A 19,702-nucleotide genomic window follows, 5' to 3' on the forward strand; every position below is an offset into this window, starting at 1 on the left:
GAAGGAAACAAGGAAGGAGGGAAGGAAAAGTAAGGAAAGAAAAAGAAAGAAGGAAGAAATAAACAAGAAAGGAAGGGAGGGAAAAATAAACAAGGAAGGAAAGGAAGAAATAAAAAAGGAAGGAGGGAAGGAAACAAGGAAGGAAAGGAGGGAGGGAAGCAAAAGGAAGGAAGGAAACAAAAAGAAAGGAAGGAAGGAAATAAATTGAATTGAATTGAATTTATTATATTTCTATGCCGCCCTTTTCCCCGAAGGGGACTCAGGAAGTGGGAAGTGAGGGAGGGGGAAATAAACAAGGAAGGAAAGAAGTAAATAAAGAAGGAAGGAAAGAAGGAAGGGAGGAAGAAAGGGATAGGAAGGAGGAAGGAAGGAAGAACAGCAAGGGAGGAAGAGAAAAGGAAGGAAGGAAACAAGAAGGAAACAAGAAGGAAACAAGGAAAACAAGGACGGAAAGAAGGGAAGAAATAAAGAAGGAAGGAAATAAACAAGGAAGGGAAGGAGGGAGGGAGAGAAGAGGGAGGAAAGAAAAAAAGGAAGGCAATAAACAAGGAAGGAAGGAAGGAAGGAAGGAAGGAAGGAAGGAAGGAAGGAAGGAAGGAAGGAAGCAATAGGTGCCCCCAGGACTCCGTAAAATCCTGCCCAGGTGGGAGGGCCGGATGAGTCCCACCCTGCGCATGGATGTGCTCCCGTCTCCCAGAGAACCTGGGCAGGGAAAATCCCAGGGACATTCAGGCTTCCTGCCAGGCCTTTGAACTTTTCCAATCCCGGCTTTGGAAACGCAAAGCAGGGCAACAAAAGTTCTTTTTTTCACTAGCCCGGAAGCAAAACCTGCCATGAAATGTTAACCTGTCATTTTGCTCTTATTTCGCTTTGCAATCCACAATTTAGGCCAAGGAGGAAGCCCCCCCCCCCCCGGGAAAGAAACTCCAAGAAACTGGAAAAGCAGGCAGGCAGGCAGGCGGCCTCGCAAGACAGGGAGTCCCCGACTTGCGACCGCCCGTTTAGCGACCGGTCCGAAGCTACCACAGCACCGAAGGAAGGACCGTCTCCCTGGCTTTAAGATCCGGGCAGTCCCGCGATCCACAATTAGGATGCTCGGATGAACGGACTCCTGTTGACGACGGTGGCCGTGACTCTCATTTACGACGGTGGCCGTGTCCCCCGAGGGTCACGCAATCCCCCCCCCTTTTTTTTTGCGATCTTCCGACGAGCAAAACTCAACAGGGGGAGCCCGATTCGCTTAACGGCCGGGTTGACTGGCTTAACAGCTGCAGGGGATTCGCTTAACGACGGGGGCGAGAAAGGTCGTGAAAGAGAAGGCGAAGCTCACTTTAACCAATGTCTCACTTAGCAACGGAGATTTGGGGCTCCGTTGTGGTCGTATCTCGAGGACTACTTCAGCTGGAGGAAGGGGAGAGGTGCCAAAACATGAACTTCTCCCAGCAGCCTAAAAACTTTGCTCAACTCCAAAGGGTCTTTCCACCACCACGCCCTCCCCAAGAAGCAGCACGCCACCACCCTAGTGTGGCTGGGAAATTGGGGATTCCCCAGGGGGAAGAGAAAGGAAAAAGAAAGGAAGGAAAAGGGAAGGAAAAGAGGAGGGAAGGAGGAGAGGAAACGAAGGGAGAGGGGAAAGGGAGGGGAAGGGAAGCAGGAGGGGGGGAAGGGAAAGCAGAGGAAAGGGGAAAGAAGGAAAGGAAGGGGGAAAGGTAGAAGGGGAGCAGAGGGAAAGGGAAGGAGGAAAGGGAAGAATATAAAAGAATGAAGGGAGGGAAAGGAAGATAAAAGCAGAAAGGGAAGAGAAGGGAAGAGAAATGGATGAAGAAGGAGAGGAAAAGAGAAGGAAAGGAGAAAATGGAAGAATATAAAAGAGTGAAGGGGAGTTAGGAAGATAAAAGATGAAAGGAAAGGAGGAGAGGAGAGGAAAAAAAGGAGAGGAAGATAAAAGAAGAAGGAAAAGGCAAGGAAAAGAAAGAAGAAAAGGAAAGAGCAATGGAAAGGAAGATAAAAGGAGAAAGGAGAGGAGGAGAAAAAAGGAAAGGAAGATAAAAGTAGGAGGAGAAGGGAAGGAAAGGAAAGAAGGAAAGAGAAATGGAAAGGAAGAGAAAAGGAGAAAGAGGAAGAAAGGAACTGAAAGAGAGAGAGAGAGAAAGAAAAAGTGGGAAGGAGATAAAAAGAAGCTAAGGGATGGAAGAAGGAAAGAAAAGAGATGGAGGAAGGAAGCAGAGGGAAAGAGGAAAGAAGGAAGATAAAAGGAGGAAAGGAAGGAATGAATTGAAAGAAAGAAAGAAAGAAAAAGAAAGGAAAAGGAAGGAAAAGAGAGAAAGAAAGAAAGAAAAAGAAAGGAAAGAAGGAAGGGGAAAAGAGAGGGAGAGAAAGGAGAGAAGGAAGGAAAGAAGAGAGAAAGAAGGAAGGAAGGAAAGAAAGGAAAGGAAAGAAGGGGAAAAGAGAGAGAAAGAAAAGGAAGGAGAGAGGGAAGGAAAGAAGGAAGAGAGAGAAAGAAAGAGAAAGAAAAGGAAGGAAAGAAGGAATGAAAGAAAGGAAAGAAGGGGAAAAGAGAGAGAAAGAAAAGAAAAAGGAAGGAGAGAAGGAAGGAAAGAAGGGGAAAAGAGAGAAAGAAAAGAAAAGGAAGGAAAGAAGGAAGGAAAGAAAGAAAGGAAAGAAGGGGAAAAGAGAGAGAGAAAGAAAAGAAAAGGAAGGAGAGAAGGAAGGAAAGAAAGAAAGAAAAGAAAGGAGGGGAGAGGCCAGATGCCCTCGCAGAGGCCCCCGGGGGATGCAAGGGGGGCGCCGCTTCCCCTTCCCCTCCCCTCCCCGCGCCTTCTCTCCCCCCGGGGAGGGTCTCCCTCGCCCCCCGCCCGCCCTTTGTCCGCCGCCGCCACCGCTCACCTCCGCCGCCGGCCTCCCTCGGCCCCCGTTGCCAGGGCGACGCGCGCCGCCGCTGTCAATCACCCGCCCGCTCCGGCCCGCCCGCCCTCCCGCCGCCGTGGCAGCGTCCTCCCTGCGGACTACGGCTCCCGGCATGCCACGCGGCGCAGAGAGGGAGGGAGGGAGGGAGGGAGGCGGACGCCCCGCCCAGTCCCCGCCCCCCGCCCCGCCCCCTAACAGCTGTCGGCAGCCATGCGCGAAGATGACGGACGCGGTGGTGCTGGAGGGGCAGCTGAAGTGGCGGGAGGGGAAGAAGGTGCCCTGGAGGGGAGGGGGAGGGGAGGGAGGGGGGTGGGTGGGTGGGGGAGGAGACCTGGGACTCTGCTAACCCCCTCCCCTTGTCTCTCTGTCTTCCCCCTCCCCAGTGGAAGAGCCGGTGGCTGGTCCTGCGCAAGCCGTCTCCGGTGGCCGGTGAGTCCTCCCCCTCCCCGGGGCTTTCCTGGTGGCCTCCCATCCCCGCCACCCTCCTCTCTTGGGCCACCCCCGCAGGAGTGACACCCTGGGGGAGGGGGCCACGGGCTGCACCTGTTGGAACCCCCTATTTCCACCTGCCTGGGAGCAGGAGGGGGGGCGAGAGTCCGAGGGCAGGGGGGGGCACCCACACCACCACCTCCTCTTAGGGGGCTCCCGGGAGGTCGTGGGGACCCTCCCCTCCTTGGCTGGAGGGGCAGGGCTGTGGCTCAATGGGGTGGGATTCTTCCCCTAATTCACCTCCTCCCCCACAAGTGAGGGGAAGGGCAGTGGGGCAGGAGGGTGGGCAAGGGTTTGGCTTGGAGGGCAGGCGGGCACCCATGCAGTCCTGCACGGGGGGGGGACCCAGAAGGAGGGGGTGCCTGGTAGGTCTAGAGCTCCCCTCCCTGGGGATGTGGCTCAGAGGGGTGGGATTCTGCCCCTCAGCCGCTAGCCCCCCCCCTCCAAGTGAGACCCCAGGCAACATTGCGCTGGGGAGCTGGGCAGATACTGCCCCTGTTGGATGCCCCCTTTTCTGCCTGGGAGCAGGGGGGGGGACCCATGCAGTCCCTGCACCTGGGAGGGAGACACTGGGAAACCCAGGAGGGGGGGGGGAGGTCGTGGGGGCTGCACTACAGCTCCCCTCCCTACATGTGGCTCAATGAGGCGGGGATTCTGCCCCTGCGCTCACTCTGGCCACTTCCCTGGAAGATATGGGATCTCCTGCTTGAGCAGGGGGCTGGACTAGAAGACCTCGAAGGCCCCTTCCAGCTCTATTCTGATTGATTGATTGAAATTGTTTAGGGTCTCCTGCTTGAGCAGGGGGTTGGACTAGAAGACCTCCAAGGTCCCTTCCAACTCTATTCTGATTGATTGATTGATTGATTGATTGATTGGAATGGTTTACTGTCTCCTTCTTGAGCAGGGGGTTCGACTAGAAGACCTCCAAGGCCCCTTCCAACTCTATTCTGATTGATTGATTGAAATTGTTTAGGGTCTCCTGCTTGAGCAGGGGGCTGGACTAGAAGACCTCCAAGGTCACTTCCAGCTCTATTCTGATTGAACAAACTCTCTCCAGAAACATTCTGCCTCTCAGTTGGGGCTTATTTTAGGATGCTCTTTTCATTCATACCAAGTCTTTCGAATATAAAATTATAAGCATTGAATGTTAATCAATACTTGGTTGTTTCATTTCCTTCTTACAAGCTCAGTTATTCTGCTCAGTGGAGCAAAGGCGGAGGAGGCCAGGGGTTTTCATGCATATCCTAATAGTCCTTTTGTTTACGTGTAATCTCTCTCTCTTTCTTTGTCTCTCTCTCTCTCTCCTTTCTGTCTCTCTCTCTCTGTCTGTCTCTGTCTTTCTCCTCTCTCTCTCTCTCTTTGTCTCTCTCTTTCTCTTTGTCTCTCTCTCTCTCCTTTCTGTCTCTCTCTTTCTCTCTTTCTGTCTCTGTCTTTCTCCTCTTTCTCTCTGTCTCTCTCTCTTTTTGTCTCTCTCTCTCTCCTTTCTGTCTCTCTCTTTCTCTCTTTCTGTCTCTGTCTTTCTCCTCTCTCTGTGTGTCTCTGTCTCTTTCTCTCTCTGTGTCTCTCTTTCTGTGTGTGTGTCTCTCTCTCTGTCTCTCTCTTTCTGTCACTGTCTGTGTCTCTCTCTTTCTCTGTCTTTCTCCTTTCTGTCTCTCTCTTTCTCTCTTTCTGTCTCTGTCTTTCTCCTCTTTCTCTCTGTCTCTCTCTCTCTTTTTGTCTCTCTCCTTTCTGTCTCTCTCTTTCTCTCTTTCTGTCTCTGTCTTTCTCCTCTTTCTCTCTGTCTCTCTCTCTTTTTGTCTCTCTCTCTCTCCTTTCTGTCTCTCTCTTTCTCTCTTTCTGTCTCTGTCTTTCTCCTCTCTCTGTGTGTCTCTGTCTCTTTCTCTCTCTGTGTCTCTCTTTCTGTGTGTGTGTCTCTCTCTCTGTCTCTCTCTTTCTGTCACTGTCTGTGTCTCTCTCTTTCTCTGTCTTTCTCCTTTCTGTCTCTCTCTTTCTCTCTTTCTGTCTCTGTCTTTCTCCTCTTTCTCTCTGTCTCTCTCTCTCTTTTTGTCTCTCTCCTTTCTGTCTCTCTCTTTCTCTCTTTCTGTCTCTGTCTTTCTCCTCTTTCTCTCTGTCTCTCTCTCTTTTTGTCTCTCTCTCTCTCCTTTCTGTCTCTCTCTTTCTCTCTTTCTGTCTCTGTCTTTCTCCTCTCTCTGTGTGTCTCTGTCTCTTTCTCTCTCTGTGTCTCTCTTTCTCTGTGTGTGTCTCTCTCTCTGTCTCTCTCTTTCTGTCACTGTCTGTGTCTCTCTCTTTCTCTGTCTCTCTCTTTCTGTCTCTGACTTTCTCTCTTTCTGACTCTGTCTTTCTCCTCTCTCTGTGTGTCTCTTTCTCTGTGTGTTTGTCTCTCTCTCTGTGTCTCTCTCTTTCTGTCACTGTCTGTGTCTCTCTCTCTGTTTGTCTCTCTTTCTGTCTGTCTCTCTTCCTGTCACTGTCTCTGCCTCTGTCTGTCTCTCTTTCTGTCTCTCTCTTTGTCTCTGTCTCTCTCATCTTTCTCACTCTCTCTCTCTCTCTCTCTCTCTCTCTCTTTCTGTCTCTCACTCTCACTCTCTCTCTCTCTCCCCCAGACTGTTTGCTCCTCCTGGTGTACAAGGAACGGGCCGAGCGTCTCCGAGGGCTGAAGGAGAGGAGCAGCTTGACCTTGGAGGACATCTGCGGCTTGGACCCCGGGCTCTGCTACGAGGGGCTGACCCACACCCTGGCCATCATCTGCCTCACCCAGGTGGTGATGCTGGGCTTTGAGAGCAAGGAAACCATGCATGTCTGGGACGCGCACATCCGCTACAGTTTAGGAGAAGGTAAGGAAGGAAAGGGAAGGAAGGAAGGAAAAGGAAGGAGGGAAAGAAAAAAGAAGGAAGGAAAGAAGGAAAGGAAAGGAAAGAAGGAAAGGAAAGGGAAGGGAAGGGAAGGAAAAGGAAGGAAGGAAGGAAAGAAAAAAGGAAGGAAAGAAGGAAGGAAGGAAAGAAGGAAAGGAAAGGGAAGGGAAGGAAAAGGAAGGAGGGAAAGAAAAAAGAAGGAAGGAAAGAAGGAAGGAAGGAAGGAAATGAAAGGAAAGGAAAGAAGGGAAGGAAAAGGAAGGAAGGAAAGAAAAAAGAAGGAAAGAAAGAAGGAAGGAAGGGAAAAGGAAGGAAGGAAGGGAAAAAATAGCACTAGCACTTAGACTTATATACCGCTTCACAGGGCTTTCCAGCCCTCTCTAAGTGGTTTTCAGAGTCAGCCTCTGGCCCCCAACAATCTCGGTCCTCATTTTATCCACCTCAGAAGAACGGAAGACTGAGTCAACCTTGAGATGGTCAGGATCGAACTGCTGGCTGTGGGCAGAGTTAGCCTGCAAAACTGCATTCTAACCACTGGGAGGAAGGGAGGGAACAAAGGAAGGAAGGAAAGACGGATGGACTAGCAATAGCACATAGACTTGTATACCACTTCACAGTGCTTTTACAGCCCTCTCTAAGCGGTTTGCGGAGCCAGCCTCTTGCCTTCCCCCCCCCCCCCCCCAAACAATCCGGGTGCTCATTTCACTGACTTCGGAAGGACGGCTCAACCTTGAGCCAGTCAGGATCGAACTCCTGGCAATGGGCAGAGTTAGCCTGCAATACTGCCTTCTAACCACTCCACCACCACAATTCCCTCCCGATTAGAACGCTGCTGTTGGATGCAGTGATGCCACCTGACCCGAAGGGAAGTGGGCAGACTAAAAGTATTTCAATAAAAAGCTGAATTCTTTGGGCTTCTCCCTCCCACCCTCCAGTCCACCGGTTTCACGTCGTGGTAGCGCCTGGAACCACGCTGGAGAGCGGCCCGGCTACTCTTCACCTCTGCAACGACATACTCGTCTTGGTGAAGGACGTCCCGCCGGTCATCATGGGACAATGGAAGCTATCGGACCTCCGGCGCTATGGGGCCGTCCCTAACGGATTCGTTTTTGAAGGCGGCACCCGATGCGGTTTCTGTGAGTATTCCCCGTTCCAGGATATTTGTTTTTACTACAAAAATAACAATGATCTAGCAATAGCAATAGCAGTTAGACTTATATACCGCTTCATAGGGCTTTCAGCCTTCTCTAAGCGGTTTACAGAGTCAGCATATCGCCCCCAACAATCCAGGTCCTCATTTTACCCACCTCGGAAGGATGGAAGGCTGAGTCAACCCTGAGCCGGTGAGATTTGAACAGCCGAACTGCAGAACTAGCAGTCAGCTGAAGTGGCCTGCAGTGCTGCACTCTAACCACTGCTCCACCTCGGCTCCCTTGCGGGGTGGAGTCTGGGCAACTGAGTGTTTGTTTCTTTGTTTATTGGATTTATATACTTACTGGCTGGATGGCCTTCCCTGTCGCCAATCTGGAGGGTTTTTTTTTTCCAGCATATGCTCTTCCTTTCTTTCCTTAACATGTTTTCCAATAAAAAATACCATAATAAAATTGAACATATAGCTGACTGTTATCTGCAGTTCGGCGGTTCAAATCTCACCAGCTCAGGGTTGACTCAGCCTTCCGTCCTTCCGAGGTGGGTGAAATGAGGACCCAGATTGTTGTTGGGGGCAATATGCTGACTCTGTAAACCGCTTAGAGAGGGCTGAAAACCCTATGAAGCAGTATATAAGTCTAACTGCTATTGCTATTGCTATTATGGGGCTCATTAAAAAAGTGATGATGATTAAAAAAAACAATTAAAAATCTGCTTTAAAAAAAAAGAGAGGATGATGATGATGTGACAAAGCATAGAAATATTGGAGTAGATTCTTGAAATGAATATAGATGAAACCGGAAATTTTTCTTCTGGGTTTAATGGAAAAACACTTGGGGGGAAAAATTGGAACATGGATGCTCATATAGGTTGATGACAGCAAGATTACTTCATGTACAAAAATGGAAGGATTCCCACAATGGATGAACAGCTGCAAAAGCGGATGGGGGTTAGCAGAGAGGTTTAAATTTAGTGCTTTGATCAAAAAAAACAAACCACTCCACAATTTTGTTTCTCATTGGAAACCACTTCTGGGCTTTGTGCTTGAGATAGGGAAAAAAATATATGAATCTTTGATTCTGGGTTTTACCAATCAGGTAGATCTGTTGGTATAGAAATGACTAGTCTATAAGGTAAAGGTTTCCCCTCCTTGAACGTATGTGCTAGCTGTTCCCGACTCTAGGGGGCGGTGCTCATCTCCGTTTCAAAGCCGAAGAGCCAGCGCTGTCCGAAGACGTCTCCGTGGTCATGTGGCCGGCGTGACTCAACGCCGAAGGCGCATGGAATGCTGTTCCCTTCCCACCAAAGGTGGTTCCTGTTTTTCTACTTGCATTTTTTACGTGCTTTCCAACTGCTAGGTTGGCAGAAGATGGGACAAGTCACGGGAGCTCACTCCGTTAGGCGGCGTTAGGGATTCGAACCGCCGAACTGCCGACCTTTCTGATCGACAAGCTCAGCGTCTTAGCCACTGAGCCACCGCATCCCAAGTCTATACTGTTACGTAAAAGTAAAAAACGGTTGAGGTTTGATGTTGTTCTACTGAATAAATCTTTTTCTCTTCCTGTCTACATTTTTCCCTTCCCCCTCTCCTGCTCTTCCTATTATTTGCTTCTCGAATTTTTGCATTTTATATTATAAACTTATTAAAAAAAAGATCGATGTTTGAAAAATCAATCAATATCAATCAATCAATCAATCAATCAATAATACGCTGAATGCATAGCAAGTGTAAACCTTTTCGTCTTTTACAGGGGCTGGAGTCTTTTTCCTCTCTTGCACGGAAGGCGAAAAAATCAGCTTTCTCTTCGACTGTATCGTTCACGGCATCTGTCCGACCAAAGGCTTTCGGCGGGCGCTAGCAGGTTAAGATGGGGGGGGAACCCCACCCCTCACCCCCCAGGAATGGGATGATAAGCTGTTCTGGCTGAGGCTTCCCAAGAGCATGAAGCAAACTCCTGGCCCTGGGGGGAAAAAACCCTTTTATTAATTGGCGGTGAATTCTGCTCCTTCACATCCAGCGAAGTCTTTCAAGGGAGGATTTACGGTCACAGACCTCATCTGCCTTGGAGAGCTGCCAGGCTGAGATCTGCAGAACTTGGCCAGGAGTCTTGGAGAGTCACGAACCGATTAAGGGAACTAATGGTCTCCTGCAAACTCCACTCCCCTTTCGCTCCCCTTTTATCACCTCTGGGAGGGGCCATTCATCGTCCACCTGTGGCCTTACTCCCAAGTCAACCCCTGTTCTTTAGCTATGTTCCCTTCATCTGTGCATACGCACACTGGGAACAGGCTCCAGCTGTTCTTCTGCCTCTTCTGATCTCCGACTCCAAAGGCAGCTGAGAACTGTTGGAGAAGCCCTGGCCTGACGCGGAGCCTTCCCCAGACTCCAGGACTGGCCCCTATTCCTCCCCAACCTCCTTACTGTCTGAGTCCGCCACCAGCTCCGCTGGCAGCTGGCGGGCTACAACAGGCCTGCCAGGCTGTCCTTCGAATGTCCGTTAGAATTCATCTCAGCCTCTCTCGTTGATCTCTCCCTCTCTCTCTCTCTTCCTTCTCGAAGACCCCAGTGCGAATCCCGCCTGCACGGAAGAAAGGGTGGCCTACGAGGCTTCAAAGTTGGAGAAGCGCCTCAGCTTGCTCTCCCACAGCGGCTGCCACGGCAGCGGAGGTAACGTCTCTCCTAGCCCTTCCTCCTCCGTCCTAGCAAATTTCCTTTCCAGCTGAGCCAGGGAATCCGAAATCACTTGGACACTCTGGATCCTCCAGGGCCTGTGGGAGGGGGCGAGGAGAAGAAGGCTGTGCCTCAGATGCCAGGGTGCCCCCCCCCCTCGTCTGCTGCTTCCTGCACAGCCGGTGCCAAGTTCCAGGTCTTCTAACCCAGGCTTCCTTTAAAAAGCAAGAAGTGGGGTGACCAGGTTCGCTGCCTCCTGCATCTCAAAAAATAATAAGACCTCCCCGAAAATAAGGCCAAGCGCTCATTTCGGGCGTCAAAAGAAAATAAGATCCTGTCTTATTTTCGGGGAAACAGGATATGTTCCATTTTATTATGGTATTTTTATTGGAAAACATGTTAATGAAGGAAAGGAAGAGCATATGGATGGATGATGGATAGAGGTAAATAGATGAGATAGATAGATATGATAGATAGATAGATAGATAGATAGATAGATAGATAGATAGATAGATAGATAGATAGATAGATGATAGGTAGGTAGGTAGGTAGGTAGGTAGGTAGGTAGATAGATAGAGTAGATAGATAGATAGATAGATAGATAGATAGATAGATAGATAGATAGATAGATAGATAGATAGATAGATGATAGGTAGGTAGGTAGGTAGGTAGGTAGGTAGGTAGATAGATAGAGATAGATAGATAGATAGATAGATAGATAGATAGATAGATAGATAGATAGATAGATAGGTAGGTAGATACCCACCCTGTTTCCCTGAAAATAAGACCTCCCTGGATAATAAGCCCAATTGGGCTTTTGAGCTCATGCGCTAAAATAAGCCCTCCCCGAAAATATTGCAACACAGCAGCAGCCGTGAGGTGACCATGTTCACTACCTCTTGCACCTCAAAAATAATAAGACCTCCCCGAAAATAAGGCCAAGCACTGATTTCAGGGGTCAAAAGAAAATAAGACCCTGTCGTATTTTCGGGGAAACACGATATGTTTAATTTTATAGTGGTATTTTTATTGGAAAACATGTTAATGAAGGGAAGGAAGAGCATATGCTGAGAAAAAAAAAAACTCCAGACAGACAGAGAATAGAGGTAGAAGATAGAGATAGATGATGGATCGAGGTAAATAGAGGAGATAGAAAGAGAGAGAGGATAGATTATAGAAGTAAATAGATGTGATAGATAGATAGATGATAGATAGATAGATAGATAGATAGATAGATAGATAGATGATAGATAGATAGATATGATAGATAGATAGATAACCCTTTCCCCCCGAAAATAAGACCTCCCCAGATAATAAGCCCAATCGAGCTTTTGAGCACATGCACTAAAATAAGCCCTCCCCGAAAATATTGCAACACAGCAGCAGCCGTGAGGTGACCACGCTCGCCGCCTCCAGCACCTCCAGAATAATAAGGCCTCAGAAGCCCACTTCTGCCTAGGCGGCCTGGCTGATAACTGATGCTCCCCTGCCTGGCGAGGATTAGTGGCGTCCCTCTCTGATCCCAGACAGCTTCCACAGTTTAACCCTGTGTCCCTTCTTCCTTCAACCAGGGGATGACCGGAGCTTGTCCAGCGCGTCCTCGGACACCAGCCACTCCGATGCCAGCATTGGGAGCAGATTGACTCTCTGGCCCGAGCAGTCATCCGCCGGCACTTCCCAGGAGTCTCGTGGACCGGTGGCGGCGGCGGCGGCAGCAGCTGTGGAGAGGCTGCAGTCAGACGGAGCCCAGGGGGCCAGCAAGCCGCCCCCCAGTCTCCTGCGCTCCAGGCAGCTGCAAGAAATTGGCCGCCAGAGCTCCTCCGACAGCGGAATAGCGACCGGCAGCCACTCCTCTTATTCGGGAAGCTTCTCGTCCTACACGGGGAGCCTGGACATTTCTCATGGAGATGAGTTTGGGTCCCTACTGAGCCTCTCGCTCAGCTTCCCTTCCGACCGGAATGTTTGCAGTTGCAGGAGTCCCGGCTCGGAGTACCAGGCTCCCAGTTGGCTCCGGCACAACTACGATACGCCCCGAAGTTTGCTCGCGGCGTCTACAACGGGCATCTTCGCCGCTGGTCCAGACGCCGGACTGTCTAAGGCCCAGAGCTCCAAAGGGGACGGGAAACGGCCGGCCCTCCATCTGGAGAGAGAAGCCGCTAACAGGCCAAGCCAGGATAAGGACTCGCAGGGCGTCTCCCCATCGGGAAGCACCAAAGGCTCCATCCCGGAAACACAGTTCAGGCCACCGGTTCAGGGACAGGACTGGAGAGGGCCCGAGGTTGCTCCGTGCGTCTCCGGCGGTTCTTGCGAACTGTGCAGCTCTCCTTCCGAGACGAAAGCAGCTCTCTTCCCATCTTGCCCAGTCTGTGGTGGGATACAGGTAAAACCATAACCGGCAGCTCATCCTGATCTTGCTTTGAATCTGTGCATAACTGGGGTGTGTATTTGAACCCAAAGCTTTCTTACGCGTGATAAAAATGCCATTGCTATTCCGATTTCCAACATGGCTTTAAAGCGGGGGTTCCCATCCATAGACTTGTGGACCGGTACCTGTCAAAGGCATGCTAGAAACTGAGCTGCACAAACAAGCAAATCTCCATCTGCGGGATGCAGGCAGCATGTGAAACCACACCGCCGCCAGTGCGTGGAAAATCCTCTCTCCACAGAACCAGTCTCTGGTGCCTAAAACATTGGGGGTGCTGTTTTAGAGTATCTTTTACCCTCAATTTCATTGAGGGCCACATCAGGGTTGTGGTTGACCTTGGGGGACCAGGGTGGGTATGGCCAACTGTGTGGGTGTGGCCAGCCTACTCCTCAAACTGCTGGCATGTTAGCTCTTCGCACTGGGTAGATGGGGACTGCATGGGTGTGGCCAGCCTGCTCCTCAAACTGCTGGCATGTTAGCTCTTCGCACTGGGTAGATGGGGACTGCATGGGTGTGGCCAACCTGCTCCTCAAACTCTTGGCAGCTCTTTGCACTGGGCATGGCTGACTGCATGGGCGTGGCCATCCTGCTCGTCAAATTACTGGCATGTTAGCTCTTTGCACTGGGTAGACGGGACCGAAGTGATTTTTTCAATGCTGTTATAACTTGAAGGTCGCTAAGCGAATTGTTATAAGTCGAGGACTACCTGCATTTTAAGAGATCAATAGAAAGCAGTCAGTTTTAGTGCTCCTAGTTTTGAAAGAAGTGTATTTTAATACAACCTATTCTCTCTATGTGTGTGTTTGTGTGTTTTCAAAGGAGACATCAATTTTACCATCTCAAATGTTCGCACCCAATCTAGGTAAGAACCACGGATGGATTTGAATTTCCCACGCCATTCATGGCCGGAGAAAAAAAGTTCCCCATTCTAGTTCCGCTTGGTCACCCCTCCAGACGTATCCAGTTAAGTGAATGTCGTTTAAAAGTCAGTTGTCACCCTTGCAAGGTTGCCTACTCAAGAGGGCTAATCTTACCTTGATTGCAAAGTTGCACAAATTTTGTCGTTTCTCAAGGCGCAAAGAGAAAATACCTATTGTGAACTCCGCATAGGCATCAGGAAGGGCATCCGGCCAGTAAATGCTCACTCCACCCAGTGGCCTTGACCCCACCCTGAATTATGAGACTACAGGGTCATAAAAAGAAAAAGAAAACCACACTCACAGGAAATTTCATAATTTCTCAAGGCGCAAAGAGTACATAACTATTGTGAACTCCACATAGGTGTCAGGAAGGGCATCTGGCCAGTAAACTCTCCCTTCTAGTCAGTCGCCCTGACCCCACTCCAAATTAAGGGACTACAGGGGCATAAATAGAATAAAAACCCTGGAAATTTCCTAGTTTCTCTCTCAGGGCACGAAGAGAAAATGTCTACTGTGAACTCCACATAGGTGTCAGGAAGGGCATCCGGCCAGTAAATGCTCAGCTCCAGTCAATCGCCCTGACCCTACCTTGAATTAAGGAACTACAGGGACATAAAAAGAGAAAAAATCCCTAGAAATTTCCTAGTTTCTCTCTCAGGGCACGAAGAGAAAGTATCTACTGTGAACTCCATGTAGGTGTCAGGAAGGGCATTTGGCCAGTAAATGCTCAGCTCTGGTCAGTTGCCCCGATTTAAGAGACTACAGTGCTGTAAAAAAAGGGGGGGGGATACAAAGGAAATTTGGCTAGTCTGAAAATACATTCTCTTCCCCCTCCCTCCCACACCTTTACCCTCGTAGATCCTGGGGAGGGTCCCGTGTGAGACATAATCCGGCCCACATTCCTTCTGCGGCCTTGACGCTTCCTCTCGCTTCCAAGGTCATCCCCACAGGCTTCGTCTTCTGTTTCTTCCCGCAGAGCCGTCACTTTCGGAGCAACTGCATGGCGAAATGGCAACTTACGTGAATATCCCCACGAGCCCGACAGCAAAGAAGCAACTCCATTACATGGAGGTGGAGCTTCCGGAGCCCAGCGGGAGCGTTCGAGGTGAGGATCTCCGAAAATGGCCCAGCGGGGAAGAGTGTATGTTTTTTTGTGACGTTCTGAGCTACGCTAAGAATTGCAGTAAGCTTTTGGAATATAAAGGAAGGCGAACTTATGCCATTTCAGACGGCTGGTTATCCAGTCTGTTCTTAAAGAGTTCCAGTGTTGGAGAAGGAAGGAAGGAAAGGAAGGAAGGAAGGAAGGAAGGAAGGAAGGAAGGAAGGAAGGAAGGAAGGAAGGAAGGAAGGAAGGAAAGAAAGATAGCAGAATATCAGAGTTGGAAGGGACCTTGAAGGTCTTCTAGTCCAACCCCTGCTCAAACAGGAGAACCTAGATCATTTCAGACAGGTGGTGGTCCATTCTCTTTTTAAAAACTTGCAGTGATGGAGAAGGGAGGGAGGGAGGGAGGAAGGAAGGATAGCAGAAAAATAGAGTTTTAGTACATTGTAACTTTGAACGGTCACTAAATGGAATGTCGTAAGTCAAGGACTGCCTATGTTTGCTCTCCGAAGCTTCTAGAGATCCAGATTAAGGTTGCGGTGCGGGGGGCGGTGTTTTCCCCCTTATCGGTCCTTCGTGCAAAACCGAGATTTCCGCTCCTCGGGTGTGGGCTACGCAGTGTGGCCAACGCAATATGCTTTTACACCCAGGTGGCGACGCCACAAAATATGCCCAGATTGACATCACCGCCACGGAGACGGCCCATAAGGTGGGCACCCAGCACGCCTACTTTCGAGAGGAGCGTCTGCAGGAGCTCGAGCAGCAGCAGAAGAAAGATGGCGTCCCGCCCGGTTCTTTGTAAAGGGGCAGAGATTCGCCAACCGCCCACCTGCCCACACCCTCCTAAATGCCATCCCTGCGCTCAGGTCTGGTCCAGATTCATTCCAATGGACTCACTTTCCAGCGGGAAAACCGGCTAGCACGGGTGACATGTGTGCCAGAAGTGGGTTGCTCCCGGTTCGCCCGAACCGGTAGCGGTAATCTGGCCTGGGTCGCACAACCAGCAGTGACTCAGGCTGGCTACGCCCCAGAACCGGTTCCCCGATCTCCGTTGCAGTTGCTGGCATCTTATTCATTGGTCTTTGTGCGTGCGCACAACCGTTAACAGCGAACGGCGCATGCGCAAGCAATACATGCAGCGAACCGGTACCAAAACTACTCGTTGCAAACGTGGCACAATGTCTGTGGAGATTCTCCGTCATCCAAGTCGTGGTTTGTCCCAAACGGGCTTTTTCAAGAGGCAACTGGACTTTCTTTGAAGATGTTTCGCTTCTCATCCCAGAAGCTTCTTCTGCTCCGACTGGATGGTGGGGAATAGGTTTATACTCCTTGCAGACCGCTGGTCATTTGCATCCTTTCAGAGAAATCCTTGAGGCCTCTTGGAACTTTGTCTGGGTCCTCGGGGGGCCTTTTTTGAAGAAGCAACTGGACTTTCTGGTTTTTCTTTGAAGGCGTTTCGCTTCCCATCTAAGAAGCTTCTTACGCTCCGACTGTTGGTCATTTGCATTCTTTTTAGAGGGTCGTTGAAGCCACTTGAAGCTTCGTCTATGATTTTTCTCGGAAGACGTTTCGCTTCTCATCCAAGAAGCTTCTTCAGCTGTGAGCGGGAGGTGGGGAATGGAAGGATTTATACTCCTTGCAGGCATTTGGTCATTTGCATCCTTTTTAGAGGGTCGTTGAGGCCACTTGGAGGTTTGTCTGTGTCGAAAGTATCATCTGAGTAGTGCAAACAGGCGTGGGGCCTTGTTGGAAATGCCGAAAGGACTGGGTTGTGGACTGGAGATAGAGGATGTCGTCTAGAGCCAAGGTGGCGCAGTGGTTAAATGCAGCACTGCAGGCTACTGCTAGATCAGCAGTTCAGCGGTTCAAATCTCACCGGCTCAGGGTTGACTCAGCCTTCCATCCTTCCGAGGTGGGTAAAATGAGGACCCAGATTGTTGGGGGCAATATGCTGACTCTCTGTAAACCGCTTAGAGAGGCCTGAAAGGCCTATGAAGCGGTATATAAGTCCACTGCTATTGTATCCCTCCTCCTCTGTTGAGCGAGGGCCGTTCAGTTTTGACACGGATGGCCTGGACCCCTACTTCCAAACCAGCAGTCCTCTCTGTCCCAAAAAATGTGGATTGTGGCCCACGAGGCATTAGATACCAAAAAAATGGTGAAATCGAGGCATTTCATTTCGAGTCCAAGAAAAGTAACTGGAACGAAACATGCAAGAAACAGAAGTACTGTACAGTGTACGAGTTATCAGGTTGCTTTTGTTAAGAGCCAAAATGGCGTGGATTGTTAGTATTGTTAATATTATTATGATTATTATTATTATTAATTTTTCAAAAAGCCGAAGGACACATCTGCGTGGTTAGGAATGGCCCGTAGGACGAGGAGCGAGCAGCATGAAACAAACCGCCTTTTTAATTTTGCCTTTTTGTGTTACTGTGCACTTCTGGAATTGCAGGCGTGTCCTTCCTCGTGTAGAAAGTGGGGGCCTCCAAACTTGGCAACTTTAAGACCTGTGGACTTCAACTCCATGCTGGCTGAGGAATTATGTGGGATGGGGGGATGGGGTGGAAGTCCACAAGTCTTAAAATGGCTGTTCTGACCGAGGCTTTCCCCAAAAGTACGAAGCAGAGTCCTGGTCCCGACAAAACCCCTTTTATTAAGCGAATGTGAATTCCTCCCATTCACCTTCAGCCAAGGCCTGGCAAACAGTCTTTCAAAGGAATATTTATGACCACAGACCTTATCTAGCTTGGAATGCTGCCATGGAAATATTTTCCCAAATGAGGTGCTGTGCAAGGAAAGGCTGGGCACGGAGTCTCTGAGATTCACGGACAGATCTTCTCACTCCTGAAACAAACAAACGAATGAACGAATTGTTTCCTGCAAAAGCCCATCCCCTTTCGCTCCTCTTTTATGTCCCATGGGAGGGGCCTTTCACTGTCCACCAGTGGCTTTACTCCCAAGTCGGCCCTGATTTCTGAGCTGTTCTTTTGTTCCGGCAGCTCTGTGCATGTGCACACTGGGAACAGGCTCCAGCTGTTCTTCTTCCTCACTGATGTCTGACTCTGAAGGCAGCTGATAGCTGGCATACGGCTCTGTCCCCCTCTCTGCCTCCGACACAGAGCCCTCATCAGAGCCTTCCCCAGACTCCAGGACTGGCCCATCTTCCTCCCCAACCTCCTCACTGTCCGAATATGCTGCCAGCTCCACTGACCGTAGGCAGGCCACAACAATTACCACGTTTGGAGACCCCTGTTGTAGAGTAACTGGCGTTCCAGTAGACTTTTAGGAAGTGGGTGGCATTTGTGGATTCTGCATTCCATGGTCAGGAAGGTGGAGAGAACTGTTTCCTCTCTTTTTGCTTGGATCAAAGGTTCCTTGTGGTCAGGAACAGGCCTCCCCAATTGCACCCCCAGCCAAACTGGTTTTTATTATTTACTAGCTGCTAACCCGGTGTTGCCCGGGTGTTTATTTATCCCGGTCCTCTATTAGACACGAATGGCGGTGTCAAGTGGCAACCTAAGTGCAGAATGGGCTTTCTCCTCTCCTTCCACGAACGCCGTAGCATTTTCTGAAGAGGCGATGGCAACAGCAACTCCTCCCTGCGCCCTGATTTTGGCAACAATTAAATTAGTTAAGAATGTTTTCCCCGTGACCCCCCCAGGAGCGTAATTTCTAAGGTAACCAGAGGGAGCCCCCTTGTGGAGTACTGTGAAGCCGTTACCATGGCAACTCCACTGGGCTGTACAGTAGAAGCCATTTTAAGGCGGTCCAGTAGAAGTCATTTTATGGCACAACAGGCTGTATCTTAACGGAACACACACACCCAGAGGGGTGTTACCCCCACAGTATTTGTTTCCAGAGTGTAAAGTCAGTTTGTACCAAGTTTGGTTGAAATTGCTCCAGGCGTTCCAGAGTTATGCTGGAACAAACACACACACACACACACATGCACACACACGCACACACCAGAGCCATTTATATATAGATAGTTTATTATTTAGCTGTATTTAGCTGTTCTTCCAGGCTTTCCCAGTGTCCATAATGACGGTTGCAATTATTACTATTTTATAGCTACATACATTGATCTCCATGACCAACACATTTAGGGGTGACTACAAGGCATAAAGGGACGCAGGGGCTCAGTGGCTAAGACGTTGAGCTATTGATCAGAAAGGCCGGCAGTTCGGCGGTTCGAAACGCCGCGAAACTGAGTGAGCTCCCGTTGCTTGTCCCAGTTTCAGCCAACCTAGTTTGAAAGCATATAAAAATGCTGGCTGGCCCCGCCCATCTATTCTATGCCTCCCAAGTCCCAGCTGATCAGCCGGGTCTTCTTTTGTTGCCCTGCACAGGAGAATGGAGCTGGAGAACATGTTAGTGGGGTGGAAATGGAGATTTTGCAGTATGCTTACCCCAGGAGTACAGAGGGAATAGGGATTTTGCAGTATCCTTCCCCTGGAGTGGGGAGGGAAGGCGGATTTTGCAGTATCCTTCCCCTGGAGTGGTGAAGGAATGGGGATTTTACAGTATCCTTCCCCTGGAGTGGGGAGGGAAGGCGGATTTTGCAGTATCCTTCCCCTGGAGTGGTGAAGGAATGGGGATTTTACAGTATCCTTCCCCTGGAGTGGGGAGGGAATGGGGATTTGCAGGATCCTTCTCCTGCCATGCCCACCAAGCCACGCCACGCCCACACAGAACCGGTAGCAAAAAAAATTGAATCCCACCACTGGTTACAATATGGAACTTAACAACCAAAACGGTGAAGATTGATAGATTTTAGTTCATTGAGTTGCTTGGAGGGTTTTGATCCTCTCATTTTTTTCCCCCAACCTGTTCCATTTCCCAGATTTTTTGGTGCGCCATCTCATTTCCTTTGCAGCAAAGGCCTGATTTCCTTTTGGGCCCAGCAGAGCCCCAGCCACGACAGGAGGTTCGGTCCATTCTCTGCCCCGATTGAAACGGGGCTTCTCCGCCCCCCCTCCTCCCTCTTCCTTACTTTACTTGATCGTTGCAGGTAATTCTGACTCTGGTCCGGCATTAGAGAAACAGTCTCACGTTTCTAAGCAAATAAACGTGCAGAATTAGGTGCCTCTTGAAATGTGGGCTTGATTTGCATCACCGAAGTGTCCTTCAAGTGCTGGAATAAAAAGGAAAAATAGTGATTATCGTGTGTTTCAGTGACGTGTGTGT

General features: G+C 49.8%; 1 protein-coding gene across 3 annotated transcripts; it reads left to right on the top strand.

The window, feature by feature from the left end:
* The first annotated feature begins 3,089 nt into the window (after window positions 1-3,089).
* DOK7 (docking protein 7) lies at window positions 3,090-16,302 on the top strand. 3 transcript variants are annotated; one of them, XM_087724881.1, is made up of 10 exons: window positions 3,090-3,181; window positions 3,291-3,336; window positions 5,997-6,227; window positions 7,181-7,381; window positions 9,146-9,256; window positions 9,955-10,062; window positions 11,637-12,445; window positions 13,310-13,352; window positions 14,387-14,515; window positions 15,163-16,302. In XM_087724881.1, exons 1-10 carry the CDS (start codon window positions 3,128-3,130, stop codon window positions 15,312-15,314), a joined length of 1,884 nt encoding a protein of 627 aa, XP_087581007.1. In that variant the 5' UTR covers window positions 3,090-3,127; the 3' UTR covers window positions 15,315-16,302. The 3 variants fall into 3 exon arrangements, 2 of the variants coding, with proteins under 2 accessions (XP_087581007.1, XP_087581008.1); XM_087724882.1 differs by lacking the exon at window positions 13,310-13,352 and adding an exon at window positions 13,353-13,453; XR_015697925.1 differs by lacking the exon at window positions 15,163-16,302 and having other exon boundaries at window positions 13,310-13,453; window positions 14,387-14,499.
* Window positions 16,303-19,702: the final 3,400 nt, after the last annotated feature.

This window comes from Thamnophis sirtalis, unplaced genomic scaffold (assembly GCF_051295495.1).
Source record: "Thamnophis sirtalis isolate CommonGarterSnake01/CBP01778 unplaced genomic scaffold, rThaSir2_p1.2 scaffold_10, whole genome shotgun sequence".
Classification (NCBI taxonomy): Eukaryota; Metazoa; Chordata; class Lepidosauria; order Squamata; family Natricidae; genus Thamnophis; species Thamnophis sirtalis.